This window comes from Rana temporaria, chromosome 13 (assembly GCF_905171775.1).
Source record: "Rana temporaria chromosome 13, aRanTem1.1, whole genome shotgun sequence".
NCBI lineage: Eukaryota > Metazoa > Chordata > Amphibia > Anura > Ranidae > Rana > Rana temporaria.
In genome coordinates this window covers 41,981,411-42,003,684 of record NC_053501.1, presented here as the reverse complement: position 1 = coordinate 42,003,684, position 22,274 = coordinate 41,981,411, and the positions used below count along the sequence as shown (strand labels likewise).

The 22,274-nt window shown below is 41.9% G+C and overlaps 1 protein-coding gene across 2 annotated transcripts in view; it reads left to right on the top strand.

Annotated features, from left to right (window-relative positions):
* SRP54 (signal recognition particle 54) overlaps nucleotides 1–17,195 on the top strand; it is a 35,911-nt gene extending 18,716 nt beyond the window's left edge. Inside the window, exons 7-15 of one of the 2 annotated variants that reach the window (XM_040333235.1) lie at nucleotides 3,422–3,572; nucleotides 5,531–5,679; nucleotides 8,678–8,778; nucleotides 8,934–9,020; nucleotides 9,455–9,528; nucleotides 10,228–10,336; nucleotides 13,925–14,095; nucleotides 14,311–14,406; nucleotides 16,730–17,195. In XM_040333235.1, coding sequence (XP_040189169.1) covers nucleotides 3,422–3,572; nucleotides 5,531–5,679; nucleotides 8,678–8,778; nucleotides 8,934–9,020; nucleotides 9,455–9,528; nucleotides 10,228–10,336; nucleotides 13,925–14,095; nucleotides 14,311–14,406; nucleotides 16,730–16,821 — 1,030 coding nt within the window. In that variant the 3' untranslated portion in view covers nucleotides 16,822–17,195. The remainder of the gene's footprint in view (nucleotides 1–3,421; nucleotides 3,573–5,530; nucleotides 5,680–8,677; nucleotides 8,779–8,933; nucleotides 9,021–9,454; nucleotides 9,529–10,227; nucleotides 10,337–13,924; nucleotides 14,096–14,310; nucleotides 14,407–16,729) is intronic. The other variant, XM_040333234.1, reaches the window with a different exon arrangement.
* Nucleotides 17,196–22,274: the final 5,079 nt, after the last annotated feature.

Here is a 22,274-nt window from a genome sequence, read left to right as displayed (position 1 = left end):
TGATAATGTTGTGCTATGGTTGGCATTGGTTCAGAGCATGTGTGTTTTCCAACAGACTTGCGTATACACGATCGGATAATCCGGCAAGACACATTTGTTGTCAGAAAATTTGAGAATATGCTATAAAACATTTGTTGTCGGAAAACCCAACAACAGTTGTCCGATGGAGCGTACAAACGGTCGGATTTTCCGACAAATCCCTGCCATCACACATTTGTTGTCGGAAAATCCGATCGTGTGTACGAGGCTTTAGAGTACTGTATTTTCTGGCGTATAAGACTACCTTTTACACTTAAAAAAAAAATGGCCAAAAAGCAGGGGTCGTCTTATACGCCGAGTCAACTGCTCGGATGCCTGCTGTATATGCGGTAATACTGTATGTAGCTTCGGCTACATACAGTATATTCCTCTTAGCCAATCCCGGTGAGCCATGTATTCAAATTAATACAGAGCCTGCTCGGATTGGAGTAACAACCTCTGCCAATCCGAGCAGGCTACATACAGTAGCCTGCTCGGATTGGCTTTGAGAGTCAGAGAGGCGTGGGCTGATGATGTTACAGCCTCTGTCAATCCAAGCAGGCTTTGTATTCATTAATAGAATACATCGCTCGCCGTGATTGGCTCCAGCTCCAGCAAGAAGGAGGAAGAATATGGCTCCAGAAGGAAGAAATATGAAGCGTCGGAAGCCTCGGACGGGGGGTCGTCTTATACGATGAGTACAGGCAAAAAATCTTAAACGACTGTAAAATTAGGGGGTCTTCTTATACGCCCGGTCGCCTTATACACAGGCAAATACGGTAGATACAGGCCTCATTCACATGGTGGGCCGTGGTGCAGCAAGTATGATGACTTCCTGGCCACAGCAGATCACACACACCTTTTTATGCCACCTGCAGATATATACTGATACTTGCCACACACAAATTCTAATCCGATACATGAATGAGGCCTGAAAGATATGCTATTCAAAGAATGTTTTGGGAATTCGTAGTGTAAAGAGTCACAACTTGGGTTTGACTATATTTTTCTATAAAGATGCGTGCATAGATGTAAGACCATCAAGGATAAGCTGCTCTATTGATTTTCCATACTTGTGGCGAGTGTTCAGACAATGATTGGTGTTTAATGTTTTTATATATGTTATGACTTAAATGATTTAGGCAAGTTCTGCGTGGCTTAGATACGTGAATGTAGTAGAAGGGACCCTGTCGCAAACATCTTGCTTGCAATGCTACTCCAGGAGAAGTCGGTTCCCTAGTACAACCCCCTTCCTCCATGCACATCCTAACCCTCTCCTTTTCTGGGATTATCTGTGTTAGCCCTGCTCCTCTGCCCTTCACTTCCTTACCACCCTCCCTGCTGGGGTAGTAGTGAAGAGGAATACCATTACATCACATTCAAGATGGCAACGCTAGCAGCAGTAATCTTGGCGCTTTTAGATGTCTACATGAGGGGGGCTTTACAGGTAAATAACATATATAAAATACAATAAATGCACATATTCTACGGGATACTTATTTTTGTTTTAAATTAATTGTTTGACGACAAATTTTGTGACTGCAGCTGGCCATCTATTCTAGTTCTAAAATAACCAGGGAACATATACCACTAAGAATAAAAAATACTTATACATTTTAGCTGACCAATGTAATTCTCTTTTGGCACATTGACTTTTCCTGACTCCTGAGGCCCTGTACACACGATCGAACATGTCCGATGAAAATGGTCCGCGGACCGTTTTCATCGGACATGTCTGCTAGGAGATTTTGGTCTGATGGTTGTACACACCATCAAACCAAAATCCCCGCGGGCGGGCAGACATCGCGGTGACGTTGGCGCCGCCACGTCCGCAAACCAGGAAGTAAAATGCTTCCACGCATGCGTCGAATCTATTCAGCGCATGCGGGAGATTTCGGTCCGCTGGTTAAGCGTACTAACCAGCGGACATGTCGGACGGACGGGTTTCCAGCAGATAAGTTTTAAAGCATGCTTTAAAACTTTTGTCTGCTGGAAACCTGTCTGCTAGGCTGTACACACGGTCGGATCTGTCCGCTGAAACTGGTCTGCGGACCAGTTTCAGCAGACATGTTCGATCGTGTGTACAGGGCCTAAGATTTGTCAATTCCTGATTATCTGTTGCCTATTTGTAAATACATAATTTCTCTCAAAGTGGTAGTAAACTGCTGAAAAAAACAAACCTGCAAGACAACGGCATACTAGCACAAAAGGGTGTGAGTTGGCAATGTTGAGCATTAAAGTGCTGCATCCAATAGAAATAGAGAAAAAACAAAATCCCCTTTTGTAGTGGACTTTTAAGGCACAGATTTCTTAAGGCGTATATAGAATAATGATTTATTAAATATTTTTCTTGTAAAAAGAGAATTGTATAAAACACATGTTTATGCAGATACATAGCATGCTCAAACACATTTACAATTTTATCAACATCACCATAATGCTTTGAATATTTGTTTAAATAAATTCTTGCACCGACGCGTTTCAGAATATATCTGCATTTCCTTCTTCAGGGGCGTGATTAAGCAAGAATATTATGTATTATATGTTGAGTTGATGTAGCATTTTTGAATAAAAACATATGAGAGCAGGATATACTCTCAATTCTCCACCAGAGGCCTGAAAGGTGGTGTGCCCTTGGGACGTTGGTATGGGACCTGGAGGACCACACAGTTTGGTATAATTGCCACACCACACAGTCTCCTGAAAAAGGGGCAAGCCAGGAAACCCACTGGGGCCAAAAAGGATGCGAGCGACCCTGCAGGTGGTGTGCGAGCTCACACAGGGTGGGGGAGAAATTGCGTCGTGGAACCACGGATCCGCCAATGCTGTGGAAAAGTTGTGACCGTTCACTCCAGCATACTAGCACATTATGAAATACTTACATTATAACGAAGCCCCCACAGCAGCACCCGGTCACCGCTAAGGAAGCGGACATGTTTCCTTAACCTTTTCTTCCGGGTTTGCAGGCTCCGGCACTGTGAGCGGCTGGAGCCAGAATGACATCACTACCGCGCATGTGCTCGGGGAGCCCTCTGTTCCGACAAGGAGCTCTGGTGTTCCGGCACGATACGTCAGCAGCTGCATGCAGGGTGAATATTTTCGAGACTGTGCAGGTTTAGGAGATATACATTTTTACCTACAGGTAAGCTTTATTATAGCTTTACCTGTGGGTAAAAATCGCCAAGCAGGCCATACAACCGATTTTAAGTGCAATTATATCTATTGGCTAAACGGTTTGTTGTACATGACCACTTTCATCTTAAATTCTGAAGCTGAGATACGTGTTAGTAGGCATTTTAGCTGTTACTCTATTTATGTTGAATGCAAATGTGTTCTCTAGATTCAGTGTTTTCGTGTGTGTGTGTGTAACATTTTATGTGTTTTGAAATGTTTTCTCATACAGTTACACAGAGATGGATCCAGTGAACATTGCATATGAAGGCGTTGAGAAATTTAAGAATGAAAACTTTGAAATCATTATTGTAGACACAAGTGGTCGACACAAGCAGGAAGATTCATTGTTTGAAGAAATGCTTCAAGTTTCTAATGCTGTAGTAAGTAAGCCTTCCTTACCCATCATCATTAGTACATTATTGTATACTAGGCATGTAGTCCGTGCGGGGCTTCTGTTCACAAGGTAAACCAAAGCTCAGAGCTATGCTCCTCCACCCCCACCGTCCTTCTTCTTTTTTTTTTTTTTTTTTTTTTTTTCCTACATTTTAGTTATTAAATAATCACTTTATATTACCAATTTTGACTGGATCAAATAGTATTGGTGTATGATTCTTTTTGTTCTCAGTTAATCGTCTCGGCGAGTGAGTGAGTAACTTGTATAGCGCTGCAAATGCAAACTAAATCGCCTCAAGGCGTTGTATCCAATGTCATCATCCAGCCATGCTTCAGAATAGGCTTTTGGAGGAGGATCAAAAAAAATGTCTGAAGTTGGCCCGTTTTTTGTACAATGTGAAAGATGTTATGCCAAGTAAAATAGATACCCAACATATGATAAAGATCTTGTGCGCTGCTATAAGAAAATACATTTATGTGAACAAAGCAGAACCGCTGCTACCATTTCAATAAATGAACTCGCACTCCTGAAAATAAAAAAATGCAAATATTTTTGCGCTTTTTCAGTGGTAAACAAATCATATGAAATATAAATAATCTGTCTAAACAACGAAGGCAGAAATATTATGACATAAAAGTGAATATCATCCAGTCCAAACAATAAAATATTGTGATCAAAATTTCACCACTGATTCAAAAATGAGTGAACGTTCCTCACTCTTGCATGTATGTAATGCAATCCGTGCCACAAATCATTGGATGTGCAAGAAAAACTCCACCATCCACCTCAGAGTGAATTTGACCCCCTCATCTCTCCTTTTGGGCTCCAGTGCAGCCAATCGGTCTGATCGGCTGCTTTACTGATCCATATGCGACCAGAAAAATGGCCTGGAACCGGAAGTGATGACAAAGAACCGACGAGCTTCGACTTGCGTCACACAATGGGAGGAACAGCTCCAGTTCCTCACTGCATGGATGCTGCCAGTCGCATCGCTCCCAGGCTTCCCGATTGCTCCGGAGAGCCCGATGGTGGCGGTGTACAAGTATTCCAGCGGCTGCCCAGCCAATTGGGAATGCTTTTAAATGAAAAAGTCGTTGTAAAATATTACCTCGGGAACATGGTTGTAGCCTCAACCATAATCCTGGTACAACCACTTACCTACCAGGATGTGTGTGTGTGTGTGTGTATGTGTATGTGTATATATATATATATATATATATATATATATATATATATATATATATATATATATATACATATATATATATATATATACAATGGCCGATAGGAAGGTGGTAAATATTACTTGTTGCTTTCCCCAAGTTGGGAACAATGCTGTCTCCTATGCACGTACACATGTGACCAATATGTGTTCTAATACACAGCTGCCTTTTAGAGGTCTTCCTCCACTTTAGGGTCACTTCACACTGGTTCGATGCGGGAACCCTGCAAATCCACTGCGGGATTTCCCGCATCGCACCTGATTCGCAAGGCAGCTCACACTGCCTTATGCAAACCACTGGCAATACAAAGTTAACGACACCCCCAGATCGGTTTGCATGAATCAAATTGCATGGGTGTCAACACCCATGCGATCCGATTCTGGTGCTGACAAAAAAGGGTCCTGTGCGAGTTTGGTCCAAATGCGATGCAACCTATCATTGCATGTGATTTGCGCTGCAGTGTCGTGTGAATCGCATGCGATATTGCACAGCGCACCAGTGTGAACCAAGCCTAAAACTGGTTGTGGACATTGGAGGGAGGTCAGACATGTGTTTGACCCAATTTTTGGTACTGTTTTGCAGACACACAAACATTTTAAGCTTAGGTTGCCTGTACGCATTATTGTTTATGGTATAAAGTTGGTGTAAAATCTTTTTTTTCAGCGTCTATGTATACATTTCCTGTGTCTTTTTATGTATACATTTTATATTTGCATTTCAGCAACCAGATAATATTGTCTACGTCATGGACGCATCCATTGGTCAGGCTTGTGAATCCCAAGCTAAAGCCTTTAAGGATAAAGTAGATGTAGCATCAGTCATTGTAACCAAGTTGGATGGTCATGCAAAAGGAGGAGGAGCTCTTAGTGCGTAAGTATGCTGTTGATATAACTGCACACAAACCCATCTAATGGCATGTGTAAAATGACATAGATGTAACAAAAATATATGAAGTCTATCTAAAATTTACCCTGTTTTACAAGCTAAACTCGGTGCTTAGATTGCACATTTATACAGTGCATCTCCACTGTTTAATGCTAACCATGGATTATATTTTTTTTTTTTTTCCTTCCTTCCACCATGGGTGGAAGGAACAAAAATGGCTTAATTGACTGTGTTGATGGAAGAATCCCTCCTGCTGCGCTATTGTATTACGCTGGCGGGGGTTGTTCCCTGCCAGCAGAATGCAATGATCACTGTCGGCTGCCAGCAGTGACCACATGTAAATTATCTGACAGGCTGTTTGTGCTGAAGTCGATTGAGGGATCAACTTTAGTACAACCAGCTTACCCATAGATCGAATCTTGAGTCAGCTTAAAGCGGGAGTTCACCCATTTATAAAAAAAAAAATTTTCTCCCCTTAGCTTCCTGCTCGTTCGGTCTAGGGGAATCGGCTATTTGTATTAAAATATGAGCAGTACTTACCCGTTTTCGAGATGCATCTTCTTCCGTCGCTTCCGGGTATGGGTCTTCGGGAGCGGGCGTTCCTTCTTGATTGACAGCCTTCCGAGAGGCTTCCGAAGGTCGCATCCATCGCGTCACTCGTAGCCGAAAGAAGCCGAACGTCGGTGCGGCTCTATACTGCGCCTGCGCACCGACGTTCGGCTTCTTTCGGAAAATCGTGACGCGATGGATGCGACCGTCGGAAGCCTCTCGGGAGCCTGTCAATCAAGAAGGAACGCCCATTCCCGCAGCCCATACCCGGAAGCGACGGAGAGGATGCATCTCGTAAACGGGTAAGTACTGCACATATTTAAAAATAAATAGCCGATTCCCCTAGTAAAAACGAGCAGGAATCTAAGGGGGGAAAAGTGCCCTCTAAGGGTGAACCCCCGCTTTAACATGTCACTTATTGCTTTTTGGAAAATGAGGAGTTGCATACTTCTTTGCAGCTCCATCTGCTGGGGAATCTGATGTTACAACCTTTCCAAAATCATTTTGGAAGTTTGAGCATTGACTGAAATGAATGTACTTCAGTTCAACTAATATAATCAACTAATTCAACTAATATATACTAGTATATTTATTTTGTAATATACATAGGGGAAAAAAGATGATTCCGTTTTCCTACACTGGCAATGTTAAAAGAAGTATAGCCAAAACTATTTTGGCTGTAGTTCTCCTGGGGATTACAGGAGTGCACTTTGTTCTGTGATCCGTTTTCAGCCGACAGCAGGCTGAAACATGCTGACGTCACTTAGCCGGTCCAGGCTCTGTATCGGCCCTGATTTTATAGTTGGGATCCACCCAGATGCCTGAACAGGCAGCTGGCTCAGCCTCTCAACTGAGCCAGTCGCTTCCGCCCCTCCACAGACCAGCACTCCTGTGCTAGAGGGGCAGAGAGCTGGTGACTGACAGTGACTTGCTCACTGAAGGCTGAAAACTGAGTGATCAACGATCTTTGATTGCTTGGTTATCAGTCTTAACCTCATACACACGATTGGACTTCCATCTGACTTTTCCGTGGAATTTACTCTGAATGGGCGTTGGCCGTGAACTTGTTCTGCATATACATGGCGGGACTTTCAGCCATTTTTCACTAAATCGTGTGTTTTTTCAGCTCTTTACCACCACCCTTTGGGCAACTTCTGCTATTGTCTGATCTTTCGCATTGGTTCTGAGCATCCGTGTTTGTACTTTGGACTTTAGTCCGATGGGCTTGTGTACACACGATCGTATTATGCTCCATCGGACATTTGTTCTCAAAGTTTGAGAGCATTTACAGCCAACATTTGTCTGATGAAAAAGCGAAAACAATAGTCCGATTGATCATATAGACAAGGGATATGCAATTAGCGGACCTCCAGCTGTTGCCAAACTACAAGTCCCATCATGCCTCTGCCTCTGGGTGTCATGCTTGATGCTGTCAGTCTCGCTATGCCTCATGGGACTTGTAGTTTGGCAACAGCTGGAGGTCTGCTAATTGCAAATCCCTGATATAGACGGTCGGATTGTCCAATTGAACAGGTCCGTCGGACATTTGTTGTCAAAGTCGTATCGTGTGTATGGGCCTTTAGAAGCAGCTGGGGGCAGAAACTGATGCAGCATCAGTTCGATGCTGCATCTATCTAGGTAATTTTTTTTTATTTATTTTTTTTACCCATACTTCTCTTTTAAATACTTAATTTCTATGGTTGTCCCGATACAGATACTAGTATTGGTGCCGATACCCAGTATTTGCCCAAGTACTTGTACTCGGGCAAATGCTCCGATGCCTAATCTGATACTTTGTGATACTTTGTCAGTGGTGCGCCTGTCCCCCCGCCGTGTACTGCTTGTGTCCCCCGCTCCCCTCTGTGTACCGCTCGGGTCCCCCGCCGTGCTCCCCCCCCCCCCTTTTGTCCCCGATCTGACACTCTGTCCATTAATAACTGAGCATAGTAACTTTGTAACAATGTCTGTTTATGAATGGAGAGGAGCCGCTGTCTCCTTTACATTTATCTTCAGTGCAGTTGAGGCTGCAGAGAAAGGGACTGGGCAATCTGTGTCCTTGGCTCCTCTTTGAGACAGAGAAAGGGACTATCAGGGGTTTAAGACCCCCAATATCTCAGCCCCAACAGGGCTGATAAAAACGGAAAAATAAATATTGTAATACATGTTTTAAAAGGTTAAATTGTAAAAATAATAAACACACTGAAAAGTTAAATTGTAAAAATAATAAACACACTGAAAAGTATCGGTACTTGTACTCGGTCTTAAAGTGGTATCGGGACAACCCTATTAATTTCCCATTTACATTATTTATTTTAGAAGAGACTCGGCTTGGTACCATACTAAATTCCAATGACCACATTGACTACAAAATTACATTGCTAAATAAACGTTACATTTGTGTCCTCTTAAAACTTATATAATCAATTACCCACAGGGTTGCTGCAACAAAGAGTCCCATCATTTTCATTGGAACTGGAGAACACATAGATGATTTTGAACCATTTAAAACACAGCCTTTTATCAGCAAACTGCTGGGTAAGTGCTAACTGCAAAATGAGCGTTTACACTACCTGTACACTTTGTACATTGAGCTGTCTAACTTGATTTTAATTAAATTGTAATATCTTGCATCTGTTCAGATGTCTCTTATTGGCTTAGAAATGATGGATCTTTTTTTTTTTTTTTTTAAGGAATGGGAGACATTGAAGGGCTGATTGATAAAGTGAATGAGCTGAAACTAGATGACAATGAAGCTCTTATAGAGAAACTAAAACATGGTAAGTACACATGTATGTTAATACGAAGGCTCTTTAGCTGGGATCTATATACACCATGAAGGAAATTTATCAAACATATTGGCAACACAGGTAGTTGCAAATCAGGCTGCATCTCTTTAATTCAGTTGCAGCCAAGGTGAGGATTTGACTGGGGCTGTAACCTTGTAATAAATGTCTCCATGATGCATCTTACTCCTCCTGTTAAGCATTGTTATGTCTTGTGAAAGAATTGCAAAAATGTCCCCCTTGTTTAGGAAACCACTGTAGACGCATGTTCTGTAGAAAGTTATTCTTAAAAATGAATAGTGAAAGTTTGCAATATTAATGCAGTATTAATTATAGGTAGCAAAAGTGTGTTGCATTTTAGTATATAGTTATGTAAATCTGAATTGTATTTCATGTGTACTTTTTTTTTTTTTTCTTTACATTTTAAGGTCAGTTTACACTGAGAGATATGTACGAGCAGTTTCAGAATATCATGAAAATGGGTCCTTTTAGCCAGATTTTGGTAAGTGCGTTATGCCCACACGGATTTACACGCTAATCCCTGTGAATGAAGAGTAACGATAAATGTTCTTTCCATTTCCAAATGTTCTATACATTTACTGCAATGTGCTGTGTGTGTGTGTGTGTGTGTGTGTGTGTGTGTGTGTGTGCGCGCGCGTGTGCAGGGCCGATCCGCCCTATAGGCTCACTATGCAAGCCGCTTAGGGCCCCCCAAATTACTAGAGGCCCTGCCTGGTGAGAAGTCATTTTCGGCCCCCTCACCTCACTTCTCAACTCGCTGGCTGCATGGGAGAAGAGGTAAGAAGTCGGCACCCCCAGATTCTCACTTTAATGTAAGATTTCCGACAGAAGAACACCTCCCCCCGCTTCTCAACTTCAATCTTTAATGTGACATGTCACTGTCGGCAACGCCCCTGTGTGTATATATATATATATATATATATATATATATATGTGTGTGTGTGTGTGTGTGTGTGTGTGTATGTATATATGTGTATATAATATATTACACCCTGATAGGCTGGGAGGCAAAACTGCTGCAGTGTGAATAAGCCTTTAGAAGGCTTGAACTGCTTACTCCATAAACTCCTTGTACGTTGTTCATCTTTGCCCCATGATGGTTATTTTGAATTTATTATGGTAGGAAAGTAGATACACATTTGTAGGTTGTATGTAAAAATGTCTCATTTGTGTTTGACAGGGAATGATTCCAGGCTTTGGACAAGATTTTATGAGTAAGGGCAATGAGCAGGAGTCAATGGCTCGTCTGAAGAAGCTTATGACCATAATGGACAGCATGAATGACCAGGGTAAGTCCTCATTAGCTTTGGTTATTGTTGGCATATATAGTAAGTATGTAGGCTATGCAGTCATTTACATTGACAGTGTAGTTTGTGTAGCCAAACATTATTTTATGAACACTTCATGTTTTAAAGCTGAGGTTTAGCCCTAAAAACTCTATAGCTTTAGTGAGCTACTTTACCTATAATAAAGTATGTCCCACGTTGTGCAGGCAGCTGGATCCTATAGAAATCTTCTGTGCCCCCGGGGATGCCTGGTACTCTTCCTGCTGGTGAACTTCTGGCACTGCAGGGGTTAATGTCTTCTGGTCCTCTGTGAAGCTGCTGTGGAAAAAAATGACTCTTTCTGGATTAGTTAGATTTTCTAGCAAGTTCACATGGCACATTCGTAAGTGAATAACGAATTGCACAAATACTGCGAGAAGGCATTTTAAAATACTTGATTTTTCTGTGCTTTAGCTACAGTGTAAGTAAGTGACGGGGTCATTTTAAAAAATACATTTAAATCTATTTGGAGTCCGTTAACAGGAACATCTGTAGATATATTTCTTTAATGGGCACACTAGAGCTTAAAGTAAACCTGTTGCATACTGTACCTGGACAATTCAGACTGAGCATATGATAAAACTAAGCATAAGCAGAACTTAGCTGCTGAAGAAACTGCCAGTCATTTACTGTCTGTGTTTTCAGAGGTACAAGCAGATGAAGTTATATGTAAGTCTCATTTATTAGGCAAGAGGATTTTGAAAGGAAAAGTCCAAAATGTGAATATAATTAAAACTGAACCTATGTAGTCACCTATACAACTTTTCACCATAGCAGTTATACTATAGCAATATTATGAGCCATTCTAAATTCAGCCTGGTCAATTACGTTTTGACAATAAAACCTGGAAGCTGGATTGGTTTATATATAGAGCTGCACCAGATTTTGCACTCCAGTTTTAGTAAATCAACCCCTATGGCCACTTTTCACACATGCCGACCTCTTGGGCCCTTTCACATGATCAGACCGTCTATCCATTTTTCATTCATCCGCCAACAGACATTGCATTCCTATGGACAAATGGATGACCATCCGTTGCCATCTGTTTACCTCCGCTTCCGATCTTATTGTTGTTTCCTATTGTGTTTTTTTTAAAGTACAAGGATACGTCGAGATCCATGAAAACTGATATTAACTGACATTAATGGACAATGTCCATCAACGTCCAATCAATTAAGATCCATTTGGAATAAATTAGTTTTTTTTTTGTTTATATGTTAACTCAACCTATGACCCAGGCAGGTAGTAGTTGGACAATAGGGAGTACATCCCCAAGGAAAAGGTATGGCCACTGGTGTCTCCCAGGAGCAACTAATAAACCTGGTGTATTAAAGGACAGACTTAAGGGACTAAACGTGTCGGGACCACAGTGACAGAGTGGCAACACGGCAAGAAAATCTTGCTGGGAGAAAATCTTTAACCTTATGACACCAAATTGGTCCACCATGACTCCCAAAGAGCGTGAGGCACGTGGTAACGTGCAATGCAGCATGGGAGGAGAAAAGCTTTCTGGGTAATGTCATCGAAGCCACAGAAACTGCTGTAAATGGATGTAAATGGAGATTAAAGAAACTTACGACGGATGAAGCAACGGATAAAAGTGATACATTGAAAAAGTATCTAAACTGACGGTGCCCATGTGAAAAGGGGCCTTTGTCTGTTTTTCATCCATCCATTGACGGATGATAAACGGACATCAATGCTTTTGTATGGGGAAAATGGATGATCATCCATTTACATCAGTTTACATCCCCATCCGTTTTTTTTAAAGCTGTATTTTTCTTCAGTTTAAAAAAAAACAAAAAAACGATCAGATGTAAACTGACAAACTGTCCGCTTTTCATCCATTTTTGCATTGGTAGTGGATGTAAGCCCTTTTCCACACAAGGCCGCCGGCTCAGTGGGAGATGTCATCTGCTGGTTCAGCGGAGAGAAGTCCCTCTCTGCTCACTGAGCGGGGAGGGGCTTGTGCAGCGCCTCTGTCTTTTATGGAGAGAGATCTGATGAAAACGGACAACATGTCCGTCTTCATCAGATCTCACCCAATCTGATCCGCCATGGACGGATGGGGACATATCGCCATCCGTCTGATTTTGGCGGATCAGGTCGGATGTCAGCGGACGTGTCTCTGCAGACATCCAACGCTTCATAGGACTGCATGGAGCGGTCCCACCGTTTGAAAGGGGCCTTAAAAAACTGATGAGAAACTGCTGAGCAGCTGATGAAAAACTAATAAATACTTCACAAGGGGGTCTTAAGCTGGCTACACACTATACAACTTTTATACAGTTTTCTTGTACAACTTTACTTTAGATTTACCAAAACCATATAATGTAAGTCCAAACCTAAACACTTTCAATTTGTATGCAATCAGACAGGCCCTTGTATTATTTGGTTAAATCTAAAGGAAATTAAACCACAAAAGTTGTATGTGTATCCAGCGTTGGTCTGTAAAGATCTTTATTTTATTTTTGCATGTTTCTCATTTAGTCACATTTCCAGTGCATGCACAGTTGTACAGCTACAGCCGCCTTAACATAGCAGAGCTACCTGTATGTGCGGTCTCCTTCCTCAGCTCTCGTTGTGCCTTTCTCGTCCTCCAATGTGATCATTTTACTTATGAAGTAAAAAAACACACAGCAACAAGAGAAGAAGGCATTCCTCATGAATGAATGGCGTAGCAGCATTTGTGAAAGAGGGCAGATTCATGTGCAATGCTGGACAGATCTTTGTAATGCACTTTGGCTTTTATACAACAGTAGCATTACAGTTGCCATAGAAGCTCCTAGTAACATGTTCTTTGTGGGCAGATGAGGCTTTTACAAAGGGCAAGAAATAAGCTCAAACATGGTGCCTGGCATCAAAGTGTGGTGGTGGCAGAAAACCAGATAACCACTATATTCCTCTCATACAAGATTCAAATCTGGGTTGGTTAATAAGTGCATTTAATTTATATTTATGAAGAGTTTGGGTAGGTATTTGATTTTTGTTTCTTTTTTTACTTCAGTTCCGATCTGGACTTGCTGATCATTTTGAAATCTGTTTTTTACTGAAATCATCCTCGGTTTTATACCACCTTGATACTTGGTTTTCACCACCCATGTTGGTGATGGAAGTTTTACTTTAAAGAAATCTGCTATAAGAGAAGATGGAGGCTGCTTTTGCTGACCACTGTTTGCTGTCTGGCTGTCATGATGACCTTCTTACTTCGTCATACTTTGTCATTGGCCTGGAACAAGTGTGCGAGCAAGGACTTCTTGTCTTTTCTCTGATTTATTGATTTGGCTTTTTACTGGTCACTGTCTAGTCAGTAATGAAGCCAGTGGGCAATCGTAGCAGCCAGTCAACTAGCATTTTCAGTATTCAGTCCGCAATGGCAATTCCTGTATTTCATTCCTGACCATCTTTACTGTAAACGACATACGTTAAAATGTTCTTGCTTTTAGAATTCATGTGTTCCCTTCCCTTAGTGGAAGAAAGCCCATCTCAGTTGCAGCATACACCTGAAGATAAAGTCACTCATTGTATAATCCTTGTTCATATTCTTTGTAGAACTTGATAACACAGATGGTGCCAAACTCTTCAGTAAACAGCCTGGCAGAATTCAGAGAGTGGCCCGAGGGTCTGGAGTATCCACAAGAGACGTACAGGAGCTGCTAGCACAGTATACAAAGTTTGCACAAATGGTTAAAAAAATGGGAGGTATCAAAGGACTATTTAAAGGTAAGTCCCTAGAATACAGAAAATGTTGTTCAGAAATTGTCCACGTTTTATAACATAGAACATAACATACAGGGCTCGCCCTAAAGTATCAACACGGTTTGATCTGTTGTGTGCAGAGAGTTATAATGTTCTGTTATGTATAGTTTCATCAATACTTTGCAGTGTCTTTTGCCGGACATGTTGTGTAGCTGTAAAATTTTCCATTTTGTTTACAGGCGGTGACATGTCAAAAAATGTAAATCCTTCACAAATGGCCAAACTAAACCAGCAAATGGCAAAAATGATGGACCCCAGAGTTTTACAGCATATGGGTAAGTACAATGGATACTTTCTAATTACAATAAATGTTGCAATACAATTCTAAATTTACGTTTTAATACCTTTCCGAGAGCAATGCATACAATCTGACTGATAGACGCATGCTGTGTATTAAGCCTATTGCCTGGTATACAATTCTGTAAAGAAAAATATATCATTTTTTTATTTATTTTTTATTAGCTGTGTCAGAGCTTTAAAGAAGTCCAGCCTGAGCTCATTCGGCTTGGCTTCTTCTATGGGTCACAGGAGTGCAATTCCATTTGTGACCCATTTTCAGCAGAGAGAGAGAGGTCTGAAGTCCGCTCTCTGCTGACATCACACATATCAGTCAAGGCACTGCGTCATCCCGACTCTGAAAGTCTGGGTCCGCCAGGTGCCTGGACTAATGGCTGTCTTAACCTCTCAGCGAGCCAAAGAAAATGTCGCTCTAAAAACTGCTGATCCCTCTGCTATGCTTCCGTCCCACTGAACCAAAAAGGGTGCTGGCTGTGCACAGGTGCATTAGATGGAAAAAAATTCCTGGACTGCTGCACTCCTTGAAACGATGTCTTTATTCAGCAAAGAAATTTTCAAAAAATACCAAACAACCAAAAACAGTGCAGTCAAAAAGGAGAGGTGGACAAAAGGAAAAGGGGTGGCTGACATGTTTCACATCTTTCGATGCTTAGTCATAGCTTAGCGAGCCACTGAGACAGCCGATCCCCACCACTCAAGTGAGCGTGGAGGAGCAGAGCACGAGAACTGCTGATTGACAGGCAGCAGCTCTTTGCTCAGGGAGCTGTGAGAACCGAGCCTTCAGCGGTGTTTGGTGGCTCGGTTTTTGGTGCAGAGATGCCGGGGGACAGATGCAGCATCGGACCAATGGTCTTTGAGCAAGAATATTTCTTGACCCCAGCTGAGTTTGGTGGTGTTGGTAGTTGGACAGGTAATTAGTGCTTGTGTGCTTTTTCTTTTTTGGCCAATTTGTTGTTGAGCTGATTAACGCATCAAAAACGCGTAAAGAAATGCACAACATGCTTTTCAGCTGCTTCTCCATTGAAGTCTATTGAATCAAAAAGCCCCATTTTGTGTTTAAAAAAAAAAAAGTCCCTAACCCTTTCCAAAAAATGCAGCGGTTGAAAAAATAGCATAGATATGAACAAGTCCCCATAGGAAACCATGTTAAATGGAGTGTAGGGAGTTTCTGCAAAAAGCACTAAGAAACACATAGGTGTGAACCAGACCTAAAGAGGCGCCCCAGTCTCCTATGTAAAAATGAGCAGCTACGAAAACTGTAGCTGCTGACTTTTAATAAACAGCCACTCGCCTGCCCCATGGTCCAGCGCTGTGCTTGGACCAGCCGTTTTCACCCTGTGTCTTCTCCCTCCCAGTGTCGGTATCTTTACTATAGGGCACTGGGTGTGATGGCTTGTGCCTGCTGCCCACTGTGAATGGTCGCGCAGTCTTCTGAGACCTGTCGTGTGTCCCAGAAGACTGTGGGAGGAAAAATAACTGCTTCCAATCACCTAGGCAGTCAGAGCGGAGGTGGGAGCGGGTACCTGTTAAGATTGTAAAATGGAACTTTTGGGGAGGGTACCCAAACGGGAGCAGGGGAGGAGGCCTTAAAGTGGAACTTGTCTTTTTGGTTGGAGCTCCGCTTTTTTATTTTGGGTATGTTTTATGTGTAAAAAGTCTCCCTTATGTATACATCCAAAAGCCCTGAGTTTGTAGCTGAGCGCCACCATCTTGGATATGATGTCTGTAGAGTCAGAACTTTCACTCAAATGACACTTTATAGTATTCTCATTGGTTCCTTCCCCGGCTGCCAGCATATTACGTTCTGTAAGAGCCGGTTCATACTGGGGCGGCACGACTTCGGGGGCGACTCGGCCAGGCGACCTGAAGACGACTTGCAAAATGACTTCTGTATAGAAGTCAATGCAAGTCGCCCCCGAAGTCGTACAAGAACCTTTTTGTAAGTCGGAGCGACTTGCGTCGCTCCTATTAGAACGGTTCTATTGACTACAATGGGACGCGACTTGTCAGGCGGCTGTGTCGCCTGACGAGTCGCCCCAGTGTGAACCGTGTCTAAGGAGGTGGTGGAACTGGGTACACATATTGGTTAGACACTCCCAGAAGAGAGGGATACAACATAGTAGAAGGGAGGGGGCTGTGCTAGGAAATTGTAGTGACATTTTCTAGCAAGTTTAATAAAAAAATAATTTAATGGAAAGTAAAAATGCTGCAAGTTGCATGCTTTGGATTTCTGTGCCTTTACCTGCAGTTTAAGGTGGTGTGGGATGTCTTAGAGATGATATAACGTTCTTTTGTTTGCAGGTGGAATGGCAGGCCTTCAGTCGATGATGAGACAATTTCAACAAGGAGCTGCTGGCAACATGAAAGGAATGATGGGATTCAACAACATGTAAACAACGCCTTCCTAACAATGGACATCTCACAACATCTTTGCCATCAGTGGCACATGTGTGAACTACTAGCCATTGGGCCAGGAGACCTGTGAAATAAAGAGACTAAAATTATAACATAGTCATTTTTTGAATGGCTCCTCAGTTTTTACTTCTGATCTGACAGATCATCCGGTTTTATGTTGCAAGTGATGCCTTGCTTCACAATAAATGACAGCGCAGATGTACTGCTTTTAAATTACTTAATTTAAACAATAGATTGTTAGTCAATATTTACAGCCACAATGCCCTATTTATGCAAAAAAAAACTTCCAGATCACTGGCAGTTTTGTGGAAATTCATGTACTGGAAAAATAAATTTCTTTATGGTTATAGTACTACTGTTATGGGATTTTCTTTTTACCTAACTCTGCTTGATAAATGTCTACAATATGTTGGTATTCTAAATATGCAGGTCTTATCCAAATGCTGTTGGGTGGACAAAAAATATATTTAATCTTCTTTTTTTTTTTTTATTTATTATTATTATTATTTTACACTTTCTCTGATTTGTAAGCTCAGCTTTGGGCTTTACAGCACAATGTCGGTATATTTAAGTAGACCTATGCTTTGAGACTCCCTTTTGCTCAATCGGGGGACATTACCAGAATCTCTTTAAACCCCTGACCCACTCGTACTTGCCATACCCTGCTGCTCTCTCAGAACTAACATTCTAACAATGGAGCAACATGTGAGAATCTCCCTTGATCTCCACCTCCCTGAAATACATTAGGGCATAACTGTCACGATTTATTATAGTAAGGCGGTTGTTAAAGAGGTCTGCATTAAACTAGTTTAGGACTATGAATTGTTGAATTCTTGCCATGAGCTGTGATGATTGTATTACTTTAGGCACTTGACCTGCCAGAAAATGTAATCCCCCCAGACCCCATTTTGTGATGAGGCCTTTTTTTTTTTTTGCTAAACAGCACTGCCTTTATGTTAACTGACAATTGCGCAGTCATGCAACACTGTACCCAAATAAAATGGGAGCTTTCTTTTGGTGGTATTTGATCACCTCTGCATTTTTTTTTTTTTGGGCAATATAAACAAAGACTGAATTTTGAAAAAAATACATTTTGCTTTCTGCTATAAAACGTATCTAATAAAAAAATTGAATTTCTTGATAAATTAGTTTATCATTTATCTGCTACATATTTGTGGTAAAAAAAAGAATAAATGTGTATTGATTGGTTTGCGCAAAAGTTTTAGCGTCTGCAAACTTTTTGTTACTAATAATGGCAGCATTCAGTGACTTATAGCTGGACTGCGTTATTGATTCAGACACTGACACTTTGGAAACCAGTGACACTGATACAGTGAGCAGTGCTAAAAATATGCACCATCACTGTACTAATGACACTGGCTGGGAAGGGTTAAATATCTAGATATTATATCTTGATCTTCAATCAAAGGGTTAAATGTGTGCCTAGCCAGTGTTTTGGTGTACTGTTGTGGGAGATGCTTTAACTAGGGGAAGTAATCAGATTTTATTCCCTGCTTCTCAGGGAAAGAAAATCTATTACTTCCTCGCTGACAGGATAAGGCTCTGCCTTGTTTACATATGCAGAACCCTATCCTGTTTTCAAGTTTTATTGCTGGGCTTTTGTTAGGATTCTGTATGTAGATTTTGCCCAAAACTAGGAGTTTACATTTAAAGAGACGCTTCCATCCATACTGTAGAAATAAAAATGGAGCACTTTTACTACCTTTTTATAAGTCCATAACTCCACACCCCCCCCCCTCCTATTTTAGGTTGAATATTTCACAGATTGAGCATAGCAATGTCAAAAGGCAATGATCGGAAATGTCGTACAAACTGGTTCATGAAAATATTAACAAATAATTCTCCCCTATTTCAGAGCAATTTTCTCATCTATTTTGTAGAATCTCCAATACCTCTGGTCTCCCTTTTGGCCTACAGCTGCTGCTCTCACGTCTGCTTATGTCGCCACAGTGCCAATTATATGGCCACCAGAGAGCCATAAGTCATACAACTTTTATCTGGTAGATTAGCCATGGAGCTCATTTGCACGTCGAAAGAATAGGCATGTCTTGGAGGGTACAACAAACTTTTACTGCAAATTACTTATATATGTACAGCACAGTCATGAAAATTTATATTGCTTATTTTGAATGAATTTGTAGTTCCTAACTTCAGATCCAAATCGTACTGTAATCAAAGCCAGACTTCTGCTTCCCGTCTTCCCCTAATTCAGCTTTCTGTGATGCCCTTCTCCTACCCCCCTAGTGCACTGCCTATGGTCTATGCACATAGGTCCTATGCTGAGGGCAGAGCAGTTGATGGAGGTAGTTTTCCCATTCTGTATAATAGGGTTGTCCCGATACTAGTATCGGTATCGGGACCGATACCGAGTATATGCGCTAGTACTTGTACTCGCGCAAATACTCCCGATGCCTGGTAGAATGCTTTTTATTTATTTTTTTCGGAGTGCGGGCGGAGAGCGGAGCAGAGCAGTCCTTGTATGGGGGAGAGGAGAGCTGCTGCCGCTGCCGCCTTAGACAAAGCCAAGTCAATTCCCCCGCCGCTGCCGACATCTAGTTACTATGCGCTGGGGGAACACAACAGCTGTCATTTGCATTTGAATAGCTGTGTGTTCCCCCGCCGCGCTGTCATGTATAGCCCCTTGCCCGGGCACTTTGATAGACAGGTCACCCGTCCGACGCAAGGGGGAAGGGCTATACATGACGGCGCAGCGGGGGAACACACAGCTATTCAAATGCAAATGACAGCTGTTGTGTTCCCCCAGCGCATAGTAACTAGATGTCGGCGGGGGAGGGGGGGCTGACTTGGCTTTGTCTTAGGGGACACATGGCTGCATTAGGGACATGGCTGCATTAGGGACATGGCTGAATTAAGGGGACACGTGGCTGCATTTAAAAAAAAGTATCGGTACTTGTACTCGGTCCTAAAAAAGTGGTATCGGGACAACCCTACTGTATAAGTACACCTACAACTGATGATTAGAAGAGTGCAACAAACTTGCCTTATTGTATACAGACACAGAATAGGTGAACTAGAAGAATACAGTACGCTATTCCCCTCAAAAAATTGCAACATCATCAATAAGGACACAGTCAGATGGAACTAGCAAGCAGGGGGTGGAATTCTAGAAACATTATATTATACATGAAAACTTACTGACATCTATGTATGCTGCCCTAGACCGCACTGTATTGACTATATGCAGAAATATGCCCTTGAGGTGCTTTGCGTTTATTTCGACACAGCAGGTTCTATTGAGATGCCTTTACAGTGCTAGTTGAATGCAACATTTTGCGGAGTTTCATGTTTTAAAAGCATGCATGTGTGCAGCGCTACATTTGTAGTATTGCACAATAACTGCTGTCTACACAAGCATGATGGCAGAAATGGGTATTTTTCCCAATCAGATTCCCTTACATTTGTTAAAAAGACATAAAATGAGGACATACTTTAACAACCCACTCAAGGTGTACCAATTTGGGACCCTTAGGCTTGAGGGCTGGTTCACAGCAGATGCATCTTATTTTTTTTTTTTTTTATCTGCATCAAAAACGCATGCAGTGTTTTCCATGTCCCTAGTTTACAACTAAAGTAAAACATGCTGCATTTTTTTCTGAATGGAACACATCTGAAACATGGCAAATTGCAGGGAAAGCATTCCGGATCTCATGTTAACACACCAGAAATGCAATGGAACATGCATGTCTTGAATGTAGATAAATAAAAAAAAGAAGGGAAGAGACGCATTGAAAACATTTGTGAAAACTCATATGCAGAAATTGTGGTGTGAGTCAGCCTTTTGTGTTTTGTCTGTCCAATCCGACCAGTGACATTGCACAATGACAACCACTGACACCCCAGCCTCACCCACCCCCAACCAATAATACTCCAAACTGAAACCCATCTCCCCCAGCCTGTGACATCCCAGACCGAGACTCGCCTACACACAACCGCTGACCACTGCAAAAAAATTTGATGAAGCCTCTGTAACAGGAAGTGACGTCACTAGGGAGTCTTGGTGCTTTTTTTTTTAATAGTACAAAGAAAATATTGCGCTTATTTTACAAAAAATATGTGAAGCTGCGATCAAAAAGTGTTATACTACACAAAAACAGATTATAAAGGAAAAGATCGCGCTAAAAAATAACAGTGAATGGTGAACAAAGTTCAAATCAATGTGAATAGTCCCGCCACACGGGCAAATTAATAAAGTAATCTCCCAGGTGCACCAATGAAATCCACAAGAAGAGTGCTTAAAGGAAAGATCCTCCACCAAAGTTAAGAAGGGCCTCTTACCGGATGGAATTGATCTCCAGGTTATAAGAGATCTCACACAGCATGATAAGAGGTACTGGAATAATCACATAGGCAACCACAGCATTGGAATCCTTATCACAGCAAGTCCTCATTAGCCAGAAACTCATCAGGCACTGCTCTCCTACTCACACAGCCTTAGACCCCTTTCACACTGGGGTGTTTTTTAGGCGCTTTGGCGTTTAAAAAAAGCCTGTAAAGCGCCTGAAAGAAGCCTCATCTGCAATCCCAATGTGAAAGCCCAAGTGCTTTCAGAGGCCTTTCACACTGCCAGCGCCCGAAAAACGCTGGTAAAGCGCTGCTAAGACCCCTTTCACACTGAGGCGCTTTTCAGGCGCTTTGGCGTTAAAAAAAGCTTCCTCAATGGGAAGGGGGCTTTAGGAGTGGTGTATTAACCGCTCCTAAAGCGCTGCAAAGAAGCTGCATGCAGGACTTTTTTTGACGCCCTGCCAGCTCAGCGCCTCAGTGTGAAAGCACTCAGGCTTTCACATTGGGATTGCAGATGCAGCTTCTTTCAGGCGCTTTTTTTTAACGCTAAGACCATTTTCACACTGGGGTGTTTTTCAGGCGCTTTAGTGTGAAAGCACTCGAGCTTTCACATTGGGATTGCAGATGCAGCTTCTTTCAGGCGTTTTACAGGCGCTTTTTTTTAACGCTAAAGCGCTTGAAAAATGCCCCAGTGTGAAAGGGCCCTTAGGAGTGATGCAGCCTTTTTTTTTTTTTTTTTTGCTTTAGGTCGACCCTGTGCCCCTCCATTCGCAGTCATAGTGCCACCAAAGCCGCTCGTGCCTGTAGCAAGAGGAGCCGTATCCATAGCAGGATTGGCTAAACTCTGCTCCTCGGCCGCGAGTTTTCTCTGCCAATCAAAGATGAGATGGGAATTGTAATCAGCAATATCCCTGTTATACTTCTTTTTCTTTTTATTTTTTTGTTCTTTTTCTTCTTTCTCCAGCACTTTAAGCAAATTTTTAGACCTATCTAAATATTCTTCAGATGACATGAATGGAACCAGTTTATCCTTAATTAACTTAATTTCATCATCCAGTCTGCTCAGTTTGCTTGTCTTACGATCACCTAAGAATTTAAGCAAGCTTAA